The sequence below is a fragment of the Mus musculus genome, chromosome 2 (genome assembly GCF_000001635.26).
Source record: "Mus musculus strain C57BL/6J chromosome 2, GRCm38.p6 C57BL/6J".
Taxonomy (NCBI): domain Eukaryota; kingdom Metazoa; phylum Chordata; class Mammalia; order Rodentia; family Muridae; genus Mus; species Mus musculus.
Window position 1 is genome coordinate 119,797,667 of NC_000068.7, and position 21,517 is coordinate 119,819,183.

The 21,517-nt window shown below is 52.3% G+C and overlaps 1 protein-coding gene across 4 annotated transcripts; it reads left to right on the plus strand.

Moving 5' to 3' along the window:
• Positions 1–73: 73 nt before the first annotated feature.
• Tyro3 (TYRO3 protein tyrosine kinase 3) lies at positions 74–20,438 on the plus strand. Of its 4 annotated transcripts, NM_001290800.1 has the most exons (20): positions 74–88; positions 560–1,378; positions 3,882–4,065; positions 4,613–4,713; positions 5,574–5,744; positions 7,102–7,188; positions 7,949–8,064; positions 10,169–10,346; positions 11,067–11,212; positions 11,737–11,881; positions 12,239–12,368; positions 12,451–12,551; positions 12,812–12,907; positions 13,195–13,275; positions 13,932–14,024; positions 14,394–14,515; positions 14,879–14,988; positions 15,137–15,296; positions 15,497–15,633; positions 18,978–20,438. In NM_001290800.1, exons 2-20 carry the CDS (start codon positions 1,297–1,299, stop codon positions 19,366–19,368), a joined length of 2,631 nt encoding a protein of 876 aa, NP_001277729.1. In that variant the 5' UTR covers positions 74–88; positions 560–1,296; the 3' UTR covers positions 19,369–20,438. The 4 variants fall into 4 exon arrangements, with proteins under 4 accessions (NP_001277729.1, XP_017172636.2, NP_062265.2 ...); XM_017317147.2 differs by lacking the exons at positions 74–88; positions 560–1,378 and adding an exon at positions 1,666–1,749; NM_019392.2 differs by lacking the exons at positions 74–88; positions 560–1,378 and adding an exon at positions 1,848–2,217.
• Positions 20,439–21,517: the final 1,079 nt, after the last annotated feature.

A 21,517-nucleotide genomic window follows, 5' to 3' on the forward strand; every position in this document is an offset into this window, starting at 1 on the left:
GAACTAAGAAACGAACCACTCCTGTATAGCAGATAAAAAGGCAAGGCAGATCAGCACCCCACAGGTTTCTGCCTGCCACTTTGGCCCTGTAAGTAGAAATACTGAGAGCCAGGGCGGATACTGAAATGAAATTAGGAAGATAACATGGAACCAGGATGTCCTTCGGGGAAAGTGAGGTGGGATTTCCCTTCAGGGAAAGCAGACATATTTTCTAGCAGGATGGTGATGTGTCTCAGGCTTAGTTAGAATGCGGAAAGCCACCTCCATGACTTGCCTAAGGAGCCAGTTTAACTGATAACAAAGTATAAACCCTTGGGCTAGAATTCCATATCAGCTCAGGAGTGAAGAACAGGAAGTAGAAGCTGTGTTTGGTCTCTAGATTGAACATCTTCCGGGAATACTCTGTGCCAGGTTAATTGAAATAAAGAGAAGGGTCCCCTTTACTGGAGACAGCGTAGAACAGTTCTGGCTTCCGTTCCAGACTGTCTGACACTCAAAATTCCAAAGCTCTGGAAAAGAGCAAGCTTGTGTGCTTTTCTTTTCTTTTTTCCCCCTTCAGGAAAGCGTCCTGGAGCCATCCTAGAGTTCCCAAGAAAATTGGCAGAGCGCTCAGCAGGAAGTCAGGCCCCTCCGATCCAACTGTTGACCAGACTTGCCAAGAGTCTTCCTATCCTGCCGCCTGGGGGCGCCCCCAGCTGGGTCTGCGGCTGCCGCCAGCACTGCTGTTATCATTAAGATAATTAATAAACAAGCACTGGTGGGCCAAGTGGAGGAAGAGGGAGGCTCCTGCTGCTCAGGAGAATCCCTGGAAAGATCCAGTGAGTATGGGACGTCTCACTGGCTAGTTCTTTCTCCCCATCCAGGACCCCTGGAAAGCGCCTGTTGTGGGTTGTCCTCCAGGGGCCAAGAAGAGGTGAGGACAAGAGGAGGACTTGGCAGGTGCGATTTGGAACCAGCTCTGCATCTTCCTGACAGGATGTCTGTGGGCAGGCCACCTCCAGTGATTACTGGTTGTGGAGCAGGCAATTATTCATTCTTTTAACAAGGATCTGCCTATTTATTTATGGAGTGCCTACTGTGCGCAAGGTGGTCTACTAATAATAGCAGATGTTTCACTAGCTAGTATGAAGACAATGCCAATGTTCACACTATGTCCCAGAAGTGGAGGGGTGGAAAGAGGAAGCAAGAAAGAAGAATGATACCCTCGAAAATCACGGTGATTTTGCTTTGGCCTTCGTAGGCTAGCAGTGGGGATGGACACCTAAGAATTACGAAACAGATCTTGGAAAACTCTAGATGGACGACAAACTGGAAAACACTCTGGGAAGATGGGCTGGGGAGAATGGTCTTTCGATAGGAGAATACTTGGCGATTAAAGGTAGGCTACAAAGATCGAAAAAGAAAAAAAAAACTGGGTGAAAAGCTCAAGCAAAGAGGTACAGGGATGCTAGTAGTTTCTCGGGGAGCTGTTCCAGCCGTCTTGGGGACACCTGAGGGTTGCTGTGTCTAGTAGGTGCTTTGTGTTCTGAGAGGGCTGTGTCGGAGTCTGAGGTCAGGATTTAGAACAGTGTTGGGGTGTGGCAGGAGCTTCCAAGAGGGGTTCTGAGGAGAGGATGGGGTGCCCCGCTGGAGACTGGAAAGTATTTGGGGAAGGAGGGGCGTGGCCGGGTGCCTGTCCAGGGAGCGAGGCAGGTCCTCCGCAGCGGCAGCGGAGTGGCCAGGGCGCGGGTCCCGCTGCGCCTTCTGGAGGTGGGCGGGAGGTCGGGCGGTAAGGGCTGAGGTTAGCGCTCGGCTCTCGCCACCGGGGCTGCGCGGGGGAGGGGGAGGGCGGCACGAGCTCCGCGGAGGGCGGGCGGGCGGGCCGGGAGGAGGCGGCGGCTCGCAGAAGAACATGAATCAGCGGCGGCGGCGGCGGCGGCTGTGGAAGGAGCGCGGTGGCCCAGCCGCAGCCCCGGGGACTCCTCGCTGCTGACGGCGGTGGCCGCGGCTCTAGGCGGCCGCGGGTCCGGGACGCCCGGGCCGAGCGCCGCCCCCCGCCCCTCCCGCGGGCCTCCCGCCCCTCCTCCGCCACCCTCCTCTCTGCGCTCGCGGGCCGGGCCCGGCATGGTGCGGCGTCGCCGCCGATGGCGCTGAGGCGGAGCATGGGGTGGCCGGGGCTCCGGCCGCTGCTGCTGGCGGGACTGGCTTCTCTGCTGCTCCCCGGGTCTGCGGCCGCAGGTAGGGGTGGCCCGGGAGGCGGCGGGAAGCGGGGGGCTGCTGAGCCGCACGACTGAGGGGCGCAGCCCGGGGACGGCAGCGGGCGAGACCCGGGCCTGGGCCGGCCAGAGGTTGGGGTCGGTGGCCGGGGCTGGAAGGCCGAGACTAGGACGCAGCGGGTGTTGGCTGCCAGACCTCCGGCCGCGGCCCCCGCCCCCAACTTTCTCGCGCCCGGGGCTGGCTGGGTGCAAAGGAAGGGAGTGGGGGGTGTGGGCAGTCGGGGGTGCTTAGGACTGTATTTTCCCGCCTCTATGTTCCTAGTAGTCTGCTCCCTTTTCCCCAGTCCTAAGGACCCATTCTGCCTTCCGCACACCCCCGAGGTCCCACTTTGAAACTACAGGATCTGGGTTTGAGCACCCAGGGTTGTGAAGGTGCTGGATTCTAAAATACCTCTGCCCGTACTCTAGTTCCTGTGGCCCTTGGCGCTCCCGGAAACCCGAATGTTGAGTAGCTTGGGTTGGGTGAAGGTTACTGCTTCTTGTGAAGATTAGCTTTACGTTGCCACACAGCCACAGAGGCATTTCCCCGAGGCAGGAGGGCAGCACCTTTGCCTTCAAGTTCACACGCACACATCAGGGTGCAGAGGGGTGTGAAGCTATGTCTCCTTGTCCTGTGAGGGTGAGTGGGAAGGGTAGAGAGACAGGCGCCCCCCCCCTCCCCCGGCAGCAGCCATCCAACAAGCATTTCTTAAAAACTGAGTTCTTTGCCACATTAGCCTTGAAAGGAAAGGAAGCTAAAGAGTGGAAAGTATATGCAGGCTCCGAGGTGCGTATCAGATGCTCAGAGAGCCCAGGAATTTACCTAGGGTTACACAGTAAGGAGCAGAAAGAACAGGTCTGGATTTCCTTTATGCAGATTCTTCACCTGCCCATCTGTTTAATACATGCCAGGAGGGTGTGTGTGTGTGGGCGTGTGTTTGTGTGTGTCTACCCTTGCCTGAAGAGGGTAAGATTTTAATAAGTGGGCCCTGTTGATGCCACAGTAGCTCCGGGGTCTTGGGGCTTCTGCTTAGGGCCCCACCCCTCCCTTCTGCCTCCCGTCTTCCTAGCACCCGCCCCAGCACACATTCAGGTATTAATAGAGCAGGCGGCTGCCAGGAAGGCTGCCATGTGTTTGATCTGACGTGGTTTTGTAGCCATATGTTCTCCACTTCAGGGGAGCATTCCCTCCTTCCCTCTTCTCAACCTCCCTTCGTTTTACAGGGTGGAGTCAGGGATACTAGCAGCAGTTCGTGGGCTTGACTGACACCCTGGGCAGAGAGCTGGCAGCCTGTTGCACTGGTTGGGTAGAGCAGTCATGCCCAGGACAGTGCCTGCTCAGGGAGGTTCAGCTAGGTTTGCCTTCTGGTGATTGGGCAATAGGGAGGGAGCTATGGGGAAGAAGTCTTTGGTGCTAAGGGAACTGAGTGATACCAGAAAACTAGAAGTCTTGTCATACCCAGTCTCACAGCCTGGGTTCAGGCTACCATCCTTCCAACAGAATCCTGCCTCTTGCTTCCTTGGTGCTGTCTGAGAGTGAATCTTCTAGCATAGACAACTGTTTTTCAGAAGAGAATGAAGGGGGGATGTTCCCAGAAATGAGGGCTATTTCAGTCGTACTGACACATCCCCTTTCCCATCCTGCAGGCCTGAAGCTCATGGGCGCCCCAGTGAAGATGACCGTGTCTCAGGGGCAGCCAGTGAAGCTCAACTGCAGCGTGGAGGGGATGGAGGACCCTGACATCCACTGGATGAAGGATGGCACCGTGGTCCAGAATGCAAGCCAGGTGTCCATCTCCATCAGCGAGCACAGCTGGATTGGCTTACTCAGGTGCAGGAGTGCGGGGAGGGAGCGGGAGGACTGGCCTGTGCCTGAGGCTTTGCTCATGTCTAGAGGTCTGTGGTCTTAAAATTTGGCAAACTGTGGAACCCTCTAGAAAATGACCATGTTAAACCCATTAAGTCTGCTCAGTGGAGTTGCCCCTCTTTTTTGTTTTTGTTTTTTCAGACAGGGTTTCACTATGTAGCATTGGTTGGCTTCTAGCTCACCCTTTCTTTGTGTAGATAAGTCTAGTCTCAAACTCACAGTCCATTTGTCTCAGCCTCAAGGGTGCTGGGATTAAAGGATCCGGCCCTCTTTTGTTTTTGTTTTGTTTGTTTGTTTGTTTGTTTGCTTTGGTTTTGGTTTTTCGAGACAGGGTTTCTCTGTATAGCCCTGGCTGTCCTGGAACTCACTCTGTAGACCAGGCTGTCCTCGAACTCAGAAATCCACCTGCCTCTGCCTCCCAAGTGCTGGAATTAAAGGCGTGCGCCACCACGCCTGGCTAGGATCTGGCTCTCTTGACTCTGAAAAGTAAGCTGCTATCCTGTTTTCACAGCCTAAAGTCAGTGGAACGGTCTGATGCTGGCCTGTACTGGTGCCAGGTGAAGGATGGGGAGGAAACCAAGATTTCTCAGTCAGTATGGCTCACTGTCGAAGGTGAGGAGGCAGTACTAGCTATATGGGCCATTGGGCTTGGAGCTAAGACCTATAACTCTGCAGAAGAGAACTTAATGTAAGCTGGACTGCCCTACTGCCTTCTGTGGCCTAGGCCAGTGGCTCTCAACCTTCTTAATGCTGCAACCCTTCAATACAGTTCGTGTTGTGGTGACCCCCAACCATAAAATTATTTTTGCTGCTACTTCATAACTGTAAGTTTGCTATCATTATGAGCTGTAATACAAATATTTTTGGAGATAGAAGTTTGCCAAAGGGGTTGAGAACCACGTCGACAGGCACATCCAGACCTCAGGGACCCTACCTGCTGGAGTCCGGATGTTTAAGAACCACGGAGGCCACTAGGACCCACAGTTTTTGACGTCCTGTCTGTTTCAGCCTTCTGTCAAGGGTTCAAATTGTCAAGCAGTCATCAGAAGCTGGACCTTGTTCTGCCAAGTGGCCCAACCAAAGTGGGGAGGGTGTGGGGGAGGGGAAGGAGGCTCTGCAGCTGCAGGAGCTCAGAGCTGTGCAGCCCTGGAAAACAAAGTGACTAAGAAAGTAACAAAGGGCCCTGAACAGGAGCTGGGGCCTGCCAGCAGAACTCTGCTAAAGCTCCACCCACTCCCCCTCCCAGGGTGTTCCTCCCCCTACATCCCCACCCCAGCCTCTCCCATACTCTGAGTAGAGCTGTCAGAGCTGGTCTGGGAAGGGACTGTGGGGGCTGGCAGCAAAGTCTGCCTTGCCTACGGGGGCAGCAGATGCAGCTGACCCAATCATAAGGGTCCTGTGGTGACTGCCTGTTACAGAGAACTATAGCTAAGAAGCGGCGAGGCTAACTCCCCCTCACTTTTTCTCCCTAGGTGTGCCATTCTTCACAGTGGAACCAAAAGATCTGGCGGTGCCACCCAATGCCCCTTTTCAGCTGTCTTGTGAGGCTGTGGGTCCTCCAGAACCCGTAACCATTTACTGGTGGAGAGGACTCACTAAGGTTGGGGGACCTGCTCCCTCTCCCTCTGTTTTAAATGTGACAGGTGAGCAGTCTCAGGAGGGGGCTTTGAGCCAAGAGTGAGCTGGGTCAATGCCTGTGGGGAGCACTATAGGGTTGGGATCTGCATAAATCTGAGTTTGTCCTTTGAGTGTCCAGAGCAAGTGCTAGCGTCAGGGTGCGTGAGCTGTGCCTTCGCTAAGCTCATTAGTCGGGTGTGCTGTGTTGGCTAGGTGCGCTGATTAAGTGTGATCCTGCTGTGTGGTTAAAGAGGGTGCTGGGGCCTCCTTTCCTCACCCAAAACAGTCTGGTCCTTGCACAGCTGGCCATGAGAAAGGAATTATATGAGATCAGGGACACCCATCCTCCCCCCTCCCCAGGGAAGGAGCCAGAAACCAGCCCACGCAGAGCTAGGGAGGAGTGTCTGGCAAACTGGGAGCAGACGGCTCAGGCTATAGAAAGGGAAATGGGGGAAGGTAAAGGGGAGAGGGAGGCCAGCACAGAAATACAGGGCCTCCTCACCTGATGGGCCTTTCTAGGAAATTTCCTAAATAACTGTATCTGTTTATATCCTCTACAGTTAGACCCAGGGCAGCCACACTGCACATTCTCCTAGACGTCCCCAAGAACCTGAGCATATCCATCACATGTTTGTGAGATTTGCTCATCTGTGAAACTAAGTGTACTGTTTCCAGATGAGTCTGAGCAGGAAAGGGAAGTCCCCGGGGATTTGCATCTTAATAGAGGTACTGTAGGACCTGCTGGTGCCAAGGCAGGATCTGTTCAGAGAGGAGGCTGGTTCGCAGCTTCCAGCCTCCCTCCACATGTGTGTGGTTAGGACCCTCGGGCAGTCAGCCCTGTAATAATAGGCACTCAGTGGAACTCCTGCTGCATGTACCACACTGTGCTGGGCACCATGGGGCATGGAAGGAAAACAAAGACTTGAGGATGGTTGGGTAGACAAGACACAGACACGCAGAGCTGAGTCTTCCAAGGCTCTTCTCCAGATTCGACAGTGACAGGGCAGAGAACAAAAGGGCTCTGGTGTGCACAATCAAGGAGTTGCCAGACAAGGGAGGTCCCCTGTGCTGCTTGTGGGAGATGAGATTAAGGTGGGAGGCACAGTTATAACATTCCTCCAAGCTCTCGCTGTGCACAGTGCACTTTAAATCTGTTTCTTTAAAATTCTCCCATTCATCAGATGGGGAAACAGCACCATCCAAGCCCTGTTAGACTGCAAAGTCCTCGCTCCGTCCACCATACCCCACTGTCCAACCCGATCCTTTGGCTAGAGGGACATTTAAGATGCTTTGGCAAGAGCCTGAATTGAAGTCCCTCCTTCGTAAACTCAGACTCAGTGGGAGTTGCTGCTTAGGGGACTGACTAAGGTTTTCTGGCCCCAGGAGTGACCCAGCGCACAGAGTTTTCTTGTGAAGCCCGCAACATAAAAGGCCTGGCCACTTCCCGACCAGCCATTGTTCGCCTTCAAGGTAGGGGGACGCAGGCTAGGTTGGGAGGGGATGGGGGTGTTGGGAAAGGACAGAGGCAGCCTCAGCCAACTGTCTAGCAGCGGGATTGGCTGGCTTTTCAGCTTGTCGAAGCTCTGCAGGGATCTGCAGGTGAGGAGTTATTGGCATAGCTCCCATTCCTAGTGGGAGCACCTGAGACCCTGCCACAGCTGAGACAAGAATAGAAGCCTGACGTCACAGCAGATTTCCCATCACGAAGCAGAGTCCCTGGGAGGGAGGGAAGTAGGGAGGGAGGGAGGGAAGGAGCCAGCAGGAGATGGTCAAGGCTTTTATTCAACCTTGTTTCTGTCTTCTATAGAAGGAATGGGGGTGAGGGCAGCAGCCTGGCAGATGACAGAGGGTATCCAAAGTGTTGGTGCAGAGGAGGAGGAGGGAGGGAGGAGAGAAGCCAGTATGCAAAGGCATTTATCTGTGGAAGGTGGGCAGTTGCCTGTTTCTCCTTTTGTAGTCCCAGAACACCCCTCCCCTCCCCCTTATTCTTTGGTCCGGGCCCTTTATTTGGGTAGCCAGCCTCCGCCCACAGCCTAGGCCCTCTCCAGGTATGGACAACAGTGCCCTACCGGTGGCTGGTTTATGCACCCCTATGCCTTGGATGGGCTAATCATCGATCTTTAGGAGGTGCTCCAGGCCTTAGGAGGAAATCAAGCCTTGACTCCCATGCCTCCCTCCCTCCCTCCCCTCCTATTTTCACTCGGTGCTGACACTAAGTCCCTATCCACAGCACCGCCTGCAGCTCCTTTCAACACCACAGTAACAACGATCTCCAGCTACAACGCTAGCGTGGCCTGGGTGCCAGGTGCTGACGGCCTAGCTCTGCTGCATTCCTGTACTGTACAGGTAGGCTGAGCTGAGCACAGCAGGGTCTGGCTGACTGGCTGTGCTGGCTTTGGCTGCACTTTGTCGCACTTACTAGGCCTGCTTGGGAATCTGCGGCTGCAGAACTCTTCAGATGCTTCTCCACCATAGGAGCCCAGGCTACTGTCTGCTCTGTCCTTTACTTCAGTAGCAGATGCTGCAGACAGGCTTCAGGCCTGTGCTTTCTTTATGCTAGAAAGCGGATCAGAGCAGGCTTGGCTGTCTGGGAGAGTATTTTCCTTCTTGAGGTTCCCCCCTTTCAGTGTTAAGAATCAAACCCAGGCCTGTCACATACTAGGCAAACCTTGTGCCAGCATGAAGATCAATCACAGCTGATATTCCTCCCTCTTACATCCTGCTACTACACCTACAGAGAACAAGAGGAAGAGGAAGGCTAACAAACCCTGGCGAAGTTTGTCTGTCTGTCTGTTTGTTTGTTTGTTTGTTTGTTTGTTTTTCTGTGCTGGGAATAGACCCAGAGCTTTGCACGTGCTAAGCAAATACTCTGTGTCTATGTATTCCAGTCCTTTAGTAAGAACCTTTGAAACTCTTCTAATCATGTCGCCTAGACAAGATGGGCCCTCTCCTGGCTTCACCCTGGCCACAGCCCTTTGTCCCAAGGGCAGAGTCTTCAGGGCTAAGGGACAAGCTTACCTGGTTCATTTACTGCCACATAAAACTGTACATTCAGAATGTCTTGCCCTGGCTGCTCGAAGTCTGAGTCAAAGGCCTGAACGGGCCTCTTCCCTGGCCCATCCTTCCAAAGGTAGACTTGCTATGTGTGATGTGTGTACCTCTGTGTCTGATGACAGCCACTGGGGGTAGTGGTGGGGAGCAGTCAGCATTTTTCACATCCATGCACCGTAAGCCCACAGGCCAAAGGCTCCTTCCTGAGACCCAGCTCTTCCCGGGTTCTGGATAGAGTGTTGTGGAGATGTAGCTCAGTTGGTAGAGTGCTTGCTTAGCATGTAGGAAGCCCTGGATTCCCTCCCCAGCACCACCTAAAACCAGGCATCGCGTCACTTCCTATCCCAGTACTCTGGGCAGTTCAAGGATATTCTTGGCTATAGAATGAATTCAAGGCTAGCCCGAGCTCCTAAGACTGCCTTAGAGGAAGGGGAGGGAGGGAGAGAGCCTATGACAATGAGAAGAAACTAGACTAAGCATAGAGTGCAATGGAAAGGTGCTTGTCTGGCTTACCTAAAGCCTGTACGTGATCCCTAACACTTCTGAATAAATAAGTGAATAAATAAATAAATATACTGGGAGATCTTTAATGTTTAAGTATTGAACCATGGAGTAGAAGGATTTGTGTGTGTTGAGAGCTGGGGCTGCCAAGGATTGAACTCAGGGCTTTTTTGGACTAACATTAAGTGAGCACACTGCTGCTGAACTTGCCTTTCCAGGCACACACATAAGCCTTCCTCTGTATTCTTGTTCTGGGCCCCTAAAATGTAACCCGAGAAGCTGGCTCATAGTGCTCTCTGCCCCCCATTCTTCTCACTGTGAGAAGCTCTGAGCTTTGGGGCAGAGAGTAAACAGAGATGGCAAACACTCTGGAACAATCAAACACTAAGTACAAATAGGCAAGCAGAGTTTTCTGGAGTTGCTGAGCCATCAAGAAAGTGACGCTATCCACTATCCTGGCGTAGTGGTGCATGCTTTTAATCCCAGCACTCAGGAGGCAGATATTTGAGTACGAGGCCAGCCTGGTCTACAGACTGAGTTCCAGGACAGCCAAAGCTACACAGTGAGATCCCATCTCAAAAACAAGAAAAGGGACACCCACCTGTCTTGACCCCCTGCTCCTTGCTGGGTATCGCCTTGCCCATGAACCCGTGTCTACCACTGAGCTTGCGCTCAGTCTCAGTAAGTAGGACTCCTTTAGGTTATTCCAAGAAAGGAATAGTATCTGCAAAATACAGGGGTGAGCTTGCTGACAGACTTAGAGGAAGTATTTGTTCAATCTCCCATGCTATACCTATCCTGCCTTCCATCTCATCTCAGAGACCTGACTCCTTATCTGAGCTCACTGGGTTTGTCCTTTTCTGGTTTTTGTCTTTTGCTTCTGTTTTGTTTTCTGAAGGTGGCACACGCCCCAGGAGAATGGGAGGCCCTTGCTGTTGTGGTTCCTGTGCCACCTTTTACCTGCCTGCTTCGGAACTTGGCCCCTGCCACCAACTACAGCCTTAGGGTGCGCTGTGCCAATGCCTTGGGCCCTTCTCCCTACGGCGACTGGGTGCCCTTTCAGACAAAGGGCCTAGGTAAGAAACTCAGCAGGAGGGGCAGGGCTGGAGAGGGAAGGCATCACTCATTCAGTGAGCGCTTATTGAGCACCTACTACATGTTACTGCATACCATGTTGTATCTAGTTCTTATAGAAGGACCAGATAGATAAGCAAACTGGGAAAGACAGGAGAGTATAAGAATACTTCAGGGTGCCCAAGCAAAATGCCCTAAAGTGGGCTAGAATACAGCTCATTGGTTGATTCCTTGGCTAGAGGTTCAATCTCCAGTACCCCTGAAAAGGGAAAGATCCTGCTAGGGTGGCCAGCCTTCTGACATTGTGAATAAGTGGGCTCTGGGTTGGAAAGGCCTGGGTGACAGAGGCATGAGTAGGCCTGCAGGATAAGAAGACATATAAATATTTTGTGGGAAAGTGCAGCAAGGTAAGGACACAGCAAGTCAAAAGAACACTGCCCAGGAATTGATTGTCGTTCTCTGCTTGTTAAATGAGGCTGGGTGGGGGGAGGGCAAAGCAGTACCAGGGTGATGAAGAGTCACAGCTATAGTGATGTGGGGGCTGGGCTGTTTCTGTCCTGCCCAGGCTTCCCTCCCCAACACAGGGGGTGTTAGCAGTTGCAGCTGGGAGGCCAGCCCTTTCCTCACCCTCTGCTTTCTGAGCTCTTCAGCTCTTGGTTTGTGTGGGATAATGATGGTAGGGAAGGCAGGGACTCCTAAGAGCTTTCTTTCTTTGGGTACAGCGCCAGCCAGAGCTCCTCAGAATTTCCATGCCATTCGTACCGACTCAGGCCTTATCCTGGAATGGGAAGAAGTGATTCCTGAGGACCCTGGGGAAGGCCCCCTAGGACCTTATAAGCTGTCCTGGGTCCAAGAAAATGGAACCCAGGTAAGAGAGACAGTTCCTTTTGCTCCCCCTACTGTGCTGGAGAGTCTACCCTGTACTTCTGAGACTTAGAAGAGCTTTAGAATGCTTCTGGAAAGTCTGGGGCTCCCACAGGCAGCCCCAGGGAATACCCTCCACCTCCTGGCTAGGCACACTCCCTGTCTCATTGGTTTGTCTCTCCTCTGGGATAGCCCTGTGGCCGCTTTGTATGCAAATCGGGAAGCCTAGCCCTGCCCCTGCAAGGATGGGGGCAGCAGGGGACACAGATAAGGCTTTGTCCCCAGTCCCTGCTCTCCTTCCTGTCACCCTCTTGTAGCGGTGAGGATTGTTTATGTTTCAGAGAGGCCTCTCCCCTGCAGTCCAGGGCGGGAATGTGGTGACTCCCAGGGGATTGTGTTCTGTAGCCCCTAACACTCACTGCACCCCTAAGGTTCCCTAATTCCTTAGTTGAACTTTCTTCTGGCCTCCCAACCCAGCTGGAGGCTTCCCCAGGCTGTGTGTAAGGGTGGGGCTTTTCCTGGTTACAGGATGAGCTGATGGTGGAAGGGACCAGGGCCAATCTGACCGACTGGGATCCCCAGAAGGACCTGATTTTGCGTGTGTGTGCCTCCAATGCAATTGGTGATGGGCCCTGGAGTCAGCCACTGGTGGTGTCTTCTCATGACCATGCAGGTAAGGCATGCAGGGCAGGCGTAGGGTGCAAGGCTCTCAGGGATTACACCGACTGATAGGAGGAGGCTGGTCACACACACACACACACACACACACACACACACACACACACACACATGACTGGTGTTTCTGTCTTGGTTTTCCTCCCTTTGCTTTGGTCACACTGCAGGTGACAGCAGTGAGAGTCTGTCACTGCTCAGGTACAAGCATTTGGATCTTTGAGGTCTTTTTGATTTGACACCCTGCTTAGCATAGGAAATCTTTTGGCTAGACTAGGTGAGGTGGCCACCCTAGGACAGTTCTAAAAGGACATTTTGGTGTCAGCCTGGCTCATGACAACGCCTTTCCCTTTCCCAGGGAGGCAGGGCCCTCCCCACAGCCGCACATCCTGGGTGCCTGTGGTCCTGGGCGTGCTCACCGCCCTGATCACAGCTGCTGCCTTGGCCCTCATCCTGCTTCGGAAGAGACGCAAGGAGACGCGTTTCGGGTAAGGAAGTGGGACAGCGGCCAGTGAAGAAGGTGGTAACAGGGGGCCTTGTGATTTACCTGATGTCTGGGTTTCTCTTTAGGCAAGCCTTTGACAGTGTCATGGCCCGAGGGGAGCCAGCTGTACACTTCCGGGCAGCCCGATCTTTCAATCGAGAAAGGCCTGAACGCATTGAGGCCACATGTGAGTGCTGGAGCATCACAGAAGGGAAGAGACAGACTATCTTGTGTTCCTACCTCTTACCAACTCCTTTATCCAGCTAAAGAGCCTGAACCTTTCTAAGTCCCAGCATAGTGAAAAGGGACACCCTAACTTGCTTGGGAGAGCTTATCACCACAGTGTGGGAGATCCAGGCTCTGCTGAGGGCAGAAAGCCGGGTGGAGCTGTAGGCTGGAGTGTGGATTTGACTGCAGCCTCGCTTCCCTTTCACCTCCTCCCTGCAGTGGATAGCCTGGGCATCAGCGATGAATTGAAGGAAAAGCTGGAGGATGTCCTCATTCCAGAGCAGCAGTTCACCCTCGGTCGGATGTTGGGCAAAGGTGCGGGGGCTGTGGGGGACTAGCATGAGTTTGCCCTCTCTGCATGGCTTGTTCCAGTTGCTTCCAGGGTATGAATTTGGGTCAGCTCCTATAAACAAGATATACCTATGGATGCCTGATTTAGGGGTTTTACAAGGGATCATGAGTAGAGGCAAGGAGCCATTTCCCCACACAGACTCTTCTAAGAGCCTTAATTGATGATTTTATGACCATATGAAGAGTCACCTGAGAGGGAAGGGTGTGGGGAGCCTGAGGTGTCTCACGCTGTCCATTGATTTCTTGCTTAGGAGAGTTTGGATCAGTGCGGGAAGCCCAGCTAAAGCAGGAAGATGGCTCCTTCGTGAAAGTGGCAGTGAAGATGCTGAAAGGTGAGTTAGACAGTAGGGTTTGTTGCCAGGTAGGGAAGAGGGCAAAGGGAGGGACTGATCTGGAGCAGGCGCCACTCTGCCTGAGATTTCCCAAGAAGCTACTCAGCAGTGGCAGGGATGCTGACTGCACCACGTGAATAATTCAAAAGCATAAGCCCACGCAAAGATTCGTGCCCCAGCTTTGCTCCCTGCAGTCAGCGGTGACGGCGCTCACCGTTCACTCTTGGGTGATTGCGGCTGTGATCGGAGCTCCTGAGCTGCCAAAATCAAGGGAGAGGCCGATTTCCTAAGGGGAAGTCTGCACTGGGGAGGCTGAGGTAGGGATTGTTACAAGTTTGAGGCCAGCCTGGCCAATAGAGTGAAACCTAAAAGAAAAGTTCAAAAACTCAAGCCTGGGGTGGTGACTCCAGTGTTCGTGAGGAGTGAGGCAGAAGGATCACAAGTCTGAGGCCAGGCTGAACTGCAGAGCGAGCCCTGGATCAAACAATCAAAGGATGAAAAAGTGAAGTGGGAAATGTTAGCAGGCAGAGAGAATGTTAGAAAACCCCAGTCCCTGGCCCCTGTGAAGCCCAGGGCTTCTGTGAGTCCTAGGAGTCCTGGGAGGGTGGCAGGAGTGGTGAGTCCTGTTTCCATTCCTTCTCCTTCCTTTCTCCCAGCTGACATCATTGCCTCAAGCGACATAGAAGAGTTCCTCCGGGAAGCAGCTTGCATGAAGGAGTTTGACCATCCACACGTGGCCAAGCTTGTTGGTGAGCCCGTTTGGAGGAGGCAGATATAGAATAGGGCTAAAAATATGCTCCACCAACGTGACAGGGCAGCCTGGAGGAGAAAAGTTTGGCTACCCAGTGAGCAAGCAGGTAGTTAGTGAGGTCCTGTCTGAAATCGGGCTGGAAGGAGCTGAGCTTGAAACTGCTCGTGTGGGTGGAGGAGAAACAGAGACGATATACTCAGAGCAAGGGCCAGCAGGCAGGGCAGAGCCCTTCACGAGTAGTCCCCAGGCAGGAGGAGCAGTGCCAGGGCTAGAGATGGAAGCCAGCAGGTAGGGAGGCACTGTTGCAGATACCTAGCTGTCCTTCGGCCTTCCTGTGCCCAGTTCTTGACGCTCCCTTGTCTCCTAGGGGTGAGCCTCCGGAGCAGGGCTAAAGGTCGTCTCCCCATTCCCATGGTCATCCTGCCCTTCATGAAACATGGAGACTTGCACGCCTTTCTGCTCGCCTCCCGAATCGGGGAGAACCCTTTTGTGAGTGCCTCAGGTCGGGGTGGGAGACTGGTGCCTGGAAAAGGGAGAGAACCTGGGGAGAAGAGGCTTTGTCGGGCAGGACTCGGGGAGCTGATGGGGTCAGAGCCCAACTACATGTAAACTGTCTTCCTTTTCCCTCTTGAAGCCCTGCTGGAAATTTTAGGGCAGGCAAAGACCTTTAGCGGGAAGAAATTTGATTCTTTGTCAGGCTTGCCGCAGCTTCCTCAGAAGGTTCTCCGTCCCCTATCTCCTTTTCAGAGATACTTACGATAGTCTTTAGGCTTTCTGACCAGAGAATTTCATTCATTACGCCCCACACAGAGTGGGGAGGTTCAACCTGATTTTGCCCTGTCTGCCTACCAGAACCTGCCCCTCCAGACCCTGGTCCGGTTCATGGTGGACATTGCCTGTGGCATGGAGTACCTGAGCTCCCGGAACTTCATCCACCGAGACCTAGCAGCTCGGAATTGCATGTAGGAATGGATTCTGGTGGCCTGCTGGGTGGGAGACAGCTACCGCCTCCTACCTTGGATAGAACCTCCTATGCACGGGGATAGCCTCGCTTTTAGTAAGGCTCTGGGCCTGGGGAAGACTGAGTCTGTCTTTCAACACCCCTCTCAGGCTGGCCGAGGACATGACAGTGTGTGTGGCTGATTTTGGACTCTCTCGGAAAATCTATAGCGGGGACTATTATCGTCAGGGCTGTGCCTCCAAATTGCCCGTCAAGTGGCTGGCCCTGGAGAGCTTGGCTGACAACTTGTATACTGTACACAGTGATGTGGTGAGCAGGGTGGCCCAGTGGGGCTTGGTAATGTGAATAGGGTGAATTAATGTGCGGGTGGATGTGCAGGACCCAAAAAGGACCACCAAAGTTCTGTTCTTTGAGCTTTGTCTATTGACGAGACCCTTGAATCCTGGGATATGGCTCTGCTTGGCTCAGGAAACCAATAACATTCCCCCTCAACCCTGATTCTATACCAGTGGGCCTTCGGGGTGACCATGTGGGAGATCATGACTCGTGGGCAGACGCCATATGCTGGCATTGAAAATGCCGAGATTTACAACTACCTCATCGGCGGGAACCGCCTGAAGCAGCCTCCGGAGTGCATGGAGGAAGTGTGAGTATCCTGGGTCGTGGGTTAGGGAAGGAGCTTTGGCTCGAGGCTGCTACCATAGCAGCTCAGAACCTCCACCTGACTTCTGTTTGTCCTTCTTTTGGGCCTTGTAGTTGAGTGTGAGGATTGATCTCTACTCCATATTACATCTTTTTCCTGAAGCTCCCTGTTTGCTCTCTCCCCTCCCCTCTTATTCTCCCTCCACTCTCTTTTGTTTTCTGGACGGGAGAATATTGAGGCGATGTCCCTGGGCAGCTCAGGTTGGCCTCCAAACTCTGGGATGACAGCTGTGGACCATTATGCCTGGCTCTTGCCCCATATCTCATGCTCCTGGCTTTTCCTGTCTATTGTTTCCAGTCTCTGGTGAAGGACAGAGTTGAGCAGCAGCCCAGGTTTCCTCGTCACCTTTTGGGAGCCTAGCTAGTCTACAAGCCTGCCTCTAGCACCCCATCTCTACGCACAGGGCTGCACAGGGCCTCAGGAAGAACAAGCAGCCTGTGACTGTCTTTTCTTAGCCAGGACAAGCTGGGGAGGGAGCTGGGCTTCTCCCTTGGCCTCAGCTTTCCCTTGAAGAAGAATCCTGAGATCCTGGGAAGAAGGAAACCAATCCCTTTCTTTGTAACCAGCCCAAAGTACTGTGAAGCAGGGCAGGACACTGACATAGTGTAAACAAACCCCTTTGGCAGGGTGACATAATTGTCACTTACCCTGGCTGGGCCCTTTAGGTATTCTCCCAGGCAATCTTCCTATCACCCTATAAGGAAAAGGCTTATTTTCTCCATTTTGTGGATGAGGAAATGGGATTAAAGAGGTTAAATAACATGGTCAGGGTCACACAGCTATTATGTGAATAAGTTAGTACTCAAACCTAGATCCTTCGGCTTTAGTGTTTATGCTCTGAACCCTGAAATCAACTGTGTTTGGTCTGTTCTAGTATTACTGCCTGACTCCAGTCAAGACAGAGTAGAGTGGTTCAAGGGAATATATACGTGTTCCTTTTGTGGTTTGGGGGTTAGGTCTCCAGAGTGTTGCAGCCATGAGCAAGCAGATGTGGCAGTAGTCTTCTCTGGGCACCAAGAGAAAAACATTTAAATTATTTGTTTACTTATTTATTTATTGTGGTGCTAGGAATTGAGCTTAGGGACTGTATGTGAGAAGCAAGCTCCACCACCGAGCCCCTCACTCACACTGCAGAAGGCAGTGTGCATGCAGCAACCAGCCCTGCCCACCTGTTTTGTAAGCAGAGCTCAGGGTATTGTAGACTTTGAAAGCTCAGATCTCCTTGTGGCTGCACCTGGCTTCAGCCCTCTTCTAGAGCTGCAGAAGCCACGCTCTGAGGAGCCGTAGGGACAGACCCTGGCTGGCTCAGTCTTCTCCCAGACTGGAGCTGCTGTTGTCAATGAAGGGTGGGCGGACACTGGCCTCCCACCAGGCAGCCTGGTGGAAGGACGCCAGTTGGCTTCTAGCACAGCCTTGAGAATTATATCCCAGTCTGGCCATATACCCGTGGTTCTGGACCATTCCCACAGCCTGCCTGGGGTCTGGCATGATTCTTCTGCCGTTGGAACCCCAATTAGGAAGGCTTTTTTGTGAGACAGTCCTTGGTGCTTTTGCCATGGTCAAAAGTCAGGCATTGTTGACTGCACTTTGTTTGAGACCTTCCCCACAAGGGGAGGGAGGGTGTGTGTGTGTGTGTGTGTGTGTGTGTGTGTGTGTGTGTGTGTGTGTTTCAGACTTAGAAACAGTGAGAGCTCTAAGAGAATTTGTAAGGCTAAAGAGTGCAGGTGGGGTATTCTTGGCAGAGAAAGAGGACTGGAAACTTTTCTGAAAATGTAAGCATACATGAGTGGGTGCTGCCTCGTGTGGACTTGGGACAAAAGAGGAAAAGTACATGTCTGCCCCCTCAAAAGATAACCCCGAGTCCAGGGTCTGGGATATGGTAACTCGGCAGTAGAGTACTTGCTTAATATACGCTAGGCTGTAGGCCAAAAAACAAGAAAAACAATCCTGCCTCCAGTCTTTTGTGTAAGACAAAAGTGCTTTTATTTTAGTCCCCTCCTGAGACTGCTCAGAAGAAAGATGGGCACTAGCTAGCCCTTGTGGCTTCAAGTCATAGTTCTGTGGCTTTGGGGAACTTGTTTGAGATGATCTCACTTATCTTAGACTAGTCTCACATGAGCTTAGAGCTGAGAGGTACCCTAGACTTCAGATCCTCCTGCCACCACGCCCAAGTGTCAGAATCCCAGCGGTGTAGCACTTATGAGGTACTGGAGGTCATACCTGGGACTCTGTGCACACTGAGCAAGCATCCTACCAACCGACTGCATTCCAGGCCTGTGTTTTATTTTCTGAAATAGGGCTTTGCTATGTCGCTCATACTCAAACTGTATCTTAAGCCTGCCTCAAACTGGTGCCAGTCCTCCTGCCTCCACCTCCTGAGTGCCAAGGTTACAGGTATGCATCCCATGAAAGCCTGCTCTGTTACTTGCTACTTCACTAAGGATTTTTTATTTAAAGATTTATTTATTTTATTTATATGAGTACACTGTCACTGTCTTCAGACACACCAGAAGAGGGCATCAGATCCCATCACAGATGGTTGTGAGCCACCATGTGGTTCTGGGAATTGAACTCAGAACCCCCAGAAGAGCAGTTGGTACTCTTTAACCCGAGCCATCTCTCCAGCCCTTGGTTTGGTTTTTTGAGACAGGGTTTCTCTGTGTAGCCCTGGCTGTCCTGGAACTCACTCTGTAGACCAGCCTGGCCTTGAACTCAGAAATCCACCTGCCTCTGCCTCCCAAGTGCTGAGATTAAAGGCGTGCGCTACCACTGCCCATCTTGAACTAGTATTTTTTTAAAGATTTATTTTTAAGCTGGGTGATGTTGGCACAGGCCTATAATCTCAGTACTCAGGACGCAAAGGCAAGTAGTGAAAGCCAAAGCACTATTGAAACTGCTGAGCCATCTCTCCACACTTCAATTTCCATATTTTACATAGGAACTGTTAAATGTAGGTCTGGCAAGATGGCAGAGCAGGTAAGAGTGCTTGCTGCCAAGCCAGAAGGCCTAAGTTCGATCCCATAGACCCACGTTGTAGGAGAGAGCCAGTCCCTAAAACTTGACCTTTGACTTCGAACAAGTGTGCTGAGGTACATGCATGAGGTCATGAGCATGTATGCATTCACACACACATATATACATACACGAAATGCATATAATTTAACCCGACACGTAGTTATCCTTCTACAGTACTGTTAAAAGAATGAGTTATTTTCCCATCTCAGCGTCATATGGTCGGGAGGTCCTCTGCTTTGTGGCTACTATGTCCCCGTATTCTTTTACCTCAGGTATGATCTCATGTACCAGTGCTGGAGCGCCGACCCCAAGCAGCGCCCAAGCTTCACGTGTCTGCGAATGGAACTGGAGAACATTCTGGGCCACCTGTCTGTGCTGTCCACCAGCCAGGACCCCTTGTACATCAACATTGAGAGAGCTGAGCAGCCTACTGAGAGTGGCAGCCCTGAGGTCCACTGTGGAGAGCGATCCAGCAGCGAGGCAGGGGACGGCAGTGGCGTGGGGGCAGTAGGTGGCATCCCCAGTGACTCTCGGTACATCTTCAGCCCCGGAGGGCTATCCGAGTCACCAGGGCAGCTGGAGCAGCAGCCAGAAAGCCCCCTCAATGAGAACCAGAGGCTGTTGTTGCTGCAGCAAGGGCTACTGCCTCACAGTAGCTGTTAACCCTCAGGCAGAGGAAAGTTGGGGCCCCTGGCTCTGCTGACCGCTGTGCTGCCTGACTAGGCCCAGTCTGATCACAGCCCAGGCAGCAAGGTATGGAGGCTCCTGTGGTAGCCCTCCCAAGCTGTGCTGGCGCCTGGACGGACCAAATTGCCCAATCCCAGTTCTTCCTGCAGCCGCTCTGGCCAGCCTGGCATCAGTTCAGGCCTTGGCTTAGAGGAGGTGAGCCAGAGCTGGTTGCCTGAATGCAGGCAGCTGGCAGGAGGGGAGGGTGGCTATGTTTCCATGGGTACCATGGGTGTGGATGGCAGTAAGGGAGGGTAGCAACAGCCCTGTGGGCCCCTACCCTCCTGGCTGAGCTGCTCCTACTTTAGTGCATGCTTGGAGCCGCCTGCAGCCTGGAACTCAGCACTGCCCACCACACTTGGGCCGAAATGCCAGGTTTGCCCCTCTTAAGTCACAAAGAGATGTCCATGTATTGTTCCCTTTTAGGTGATGATTAGGAAGGGATTGGCACACTTGGGTCCCTAAGCCCTATGGCAGGAAATGGTGGGATATTCTCAGGTCTGAATCCTCATCATCTTCCTGATTCCCCACCCTGCAAAGGCCTGGAACTGGCTGTGGGGCTCTGAGGCATGCTGAAGGACAAAAGGTTACAGAGATCCGACTTCAAAAGGCAGGGTCTGAGTCTGGCAGGTGGAGAGGTGCTAAGGGGCTGGTCCAGGAGTCAGGCATTTCAGGACCCCTCCAAGCTTCTACAGTCTGTCTGAGCATGCTACCAAGCCCCCAGATACCCCAAAACTAACAGAGGCAGTTTTGTCTGAGCCCAGCCCTCCCACATGATGACCCTTAGGTCTACCCTCCTCTCTAAATGGACATCCTCGTTTGTCCCAAGTCTCCAGAGAGACTACTGATGGCTGATGTGGGTAAGAAAAGTTCCAGGAACCAGGGCTGGGGTGGAACCAGGGCTGGGGTTGAGGCAGGCTCTTGGGCAGGCTCTTGCTGTTAGGAACATTTCTAAGCTATTAAGTTGCTGTTTCAAAACAAATAAAATTGAAACATAAAGAATCAAAGCTTTGTTTTGTTTTTTACTGATATTGGTTGTTTGGAGTTTTTGTTGTTTTGAGACAGGGTCTTAACTAGGTATCCCCAGCTGGTCTGGAACTCACAAAGATGGACCTGCCTTGTTCTGAGTGCTGGGATTAAAGGCACGTGCTACCATTCCCAACCCAAGGCTTTGTCTTTTAAATGTTTACTTTTTTCCCCTTTTGGATCACAAAACAATGAAGCATTCTTGCACAGAGAAAAGTCTAGAAAAGACATGCCGGAGTGTAGACAGTTATCTTTACGTGATATGATTAAGGAAACCTTTTTCTTACTGTATCTTAAAGTTCAACCCAGTGTGCTTCTCATAAGCAGATTAGATAGACCCCAGTAATTCTTACCATGTTCAAGATAATATATAATCTTTGTAGACAACTAGGAAAGTGTAGAATGTCTGTAATCCCACCACCCCACAGTAATAACTCCCACTGGACTCTGGGAAGTGCAAACATTTTGACATTTAAGTTGGAACAGAGGCACTCTACACCCACTACCAAACATTTCCCTGGGTCCTCATCTCTCCACCCCTGCGGGAACCTGGGAATCAGTAGTCAAAGAAAGGTGAGCCTCTTAGAAACAGAGTTGTTTCCCAGTATTTCCACCTGCAACCTCATTTCCACGTGAGCTCCTGGCTTTCCGCAACAGGAGGCAAGCAGATCATGTCTCTGCCGGGACGGAAACTGGGAGAGGCAGAGCCACAGCCCTGCTGGCTGAGGGCAATGGAATGAGGTAGGCCCCTTCCCGGAGCAAGTGTCCTGAAAAACCTGTTGCTGGTTCTACAGGTCAGGTTTCCACATAGCTAATGAGACTTGAATTAAATGCCACGCGAGTAGCTTTTCAAATATTTCTTGCTGTATTTAGCTTTAACTGTTTAAATGATTTATTTGTGTGTGTGTGTGTGTGTGTGTGTGTGTGCATGTGATTAACTGAGAGATAACATTGGCAGTCGTTGGTTAGAAGTCTCTGCTTCTCAAGTAACCCTTTGTGCGGGAACCTGGCATGTGCTAGATAACTGCCTAGGCTCTTCCAATACAATGTTCCCAGAAGT

Excerpts from the sequence above, each read along its gene's own strand:
- Tyro3 (NM_019392.2), top strand. The coding sequence starts at position 2,124 with ATGGCGCTGAGGCGGAGCATGGGGTGGCCGGGGCTCCGGCCGCTGCTG. Across the intron at positions 4,714-5,573 it reads AGTATGGCTCACTGTCGAAG|GTGTGCCATTCTTCACAGTG; the intron begins GTGAGGAGGCAG and ends TTTTCTCCCTAG. Across the intron at positions 7,189-7,948 it reads AGCCATTGTTCGCCTTCAAG|CACCGCCTGCAGCTCCTTTC; the intron begins GTAGGGGGACGC and ends CCCTATCCACAG.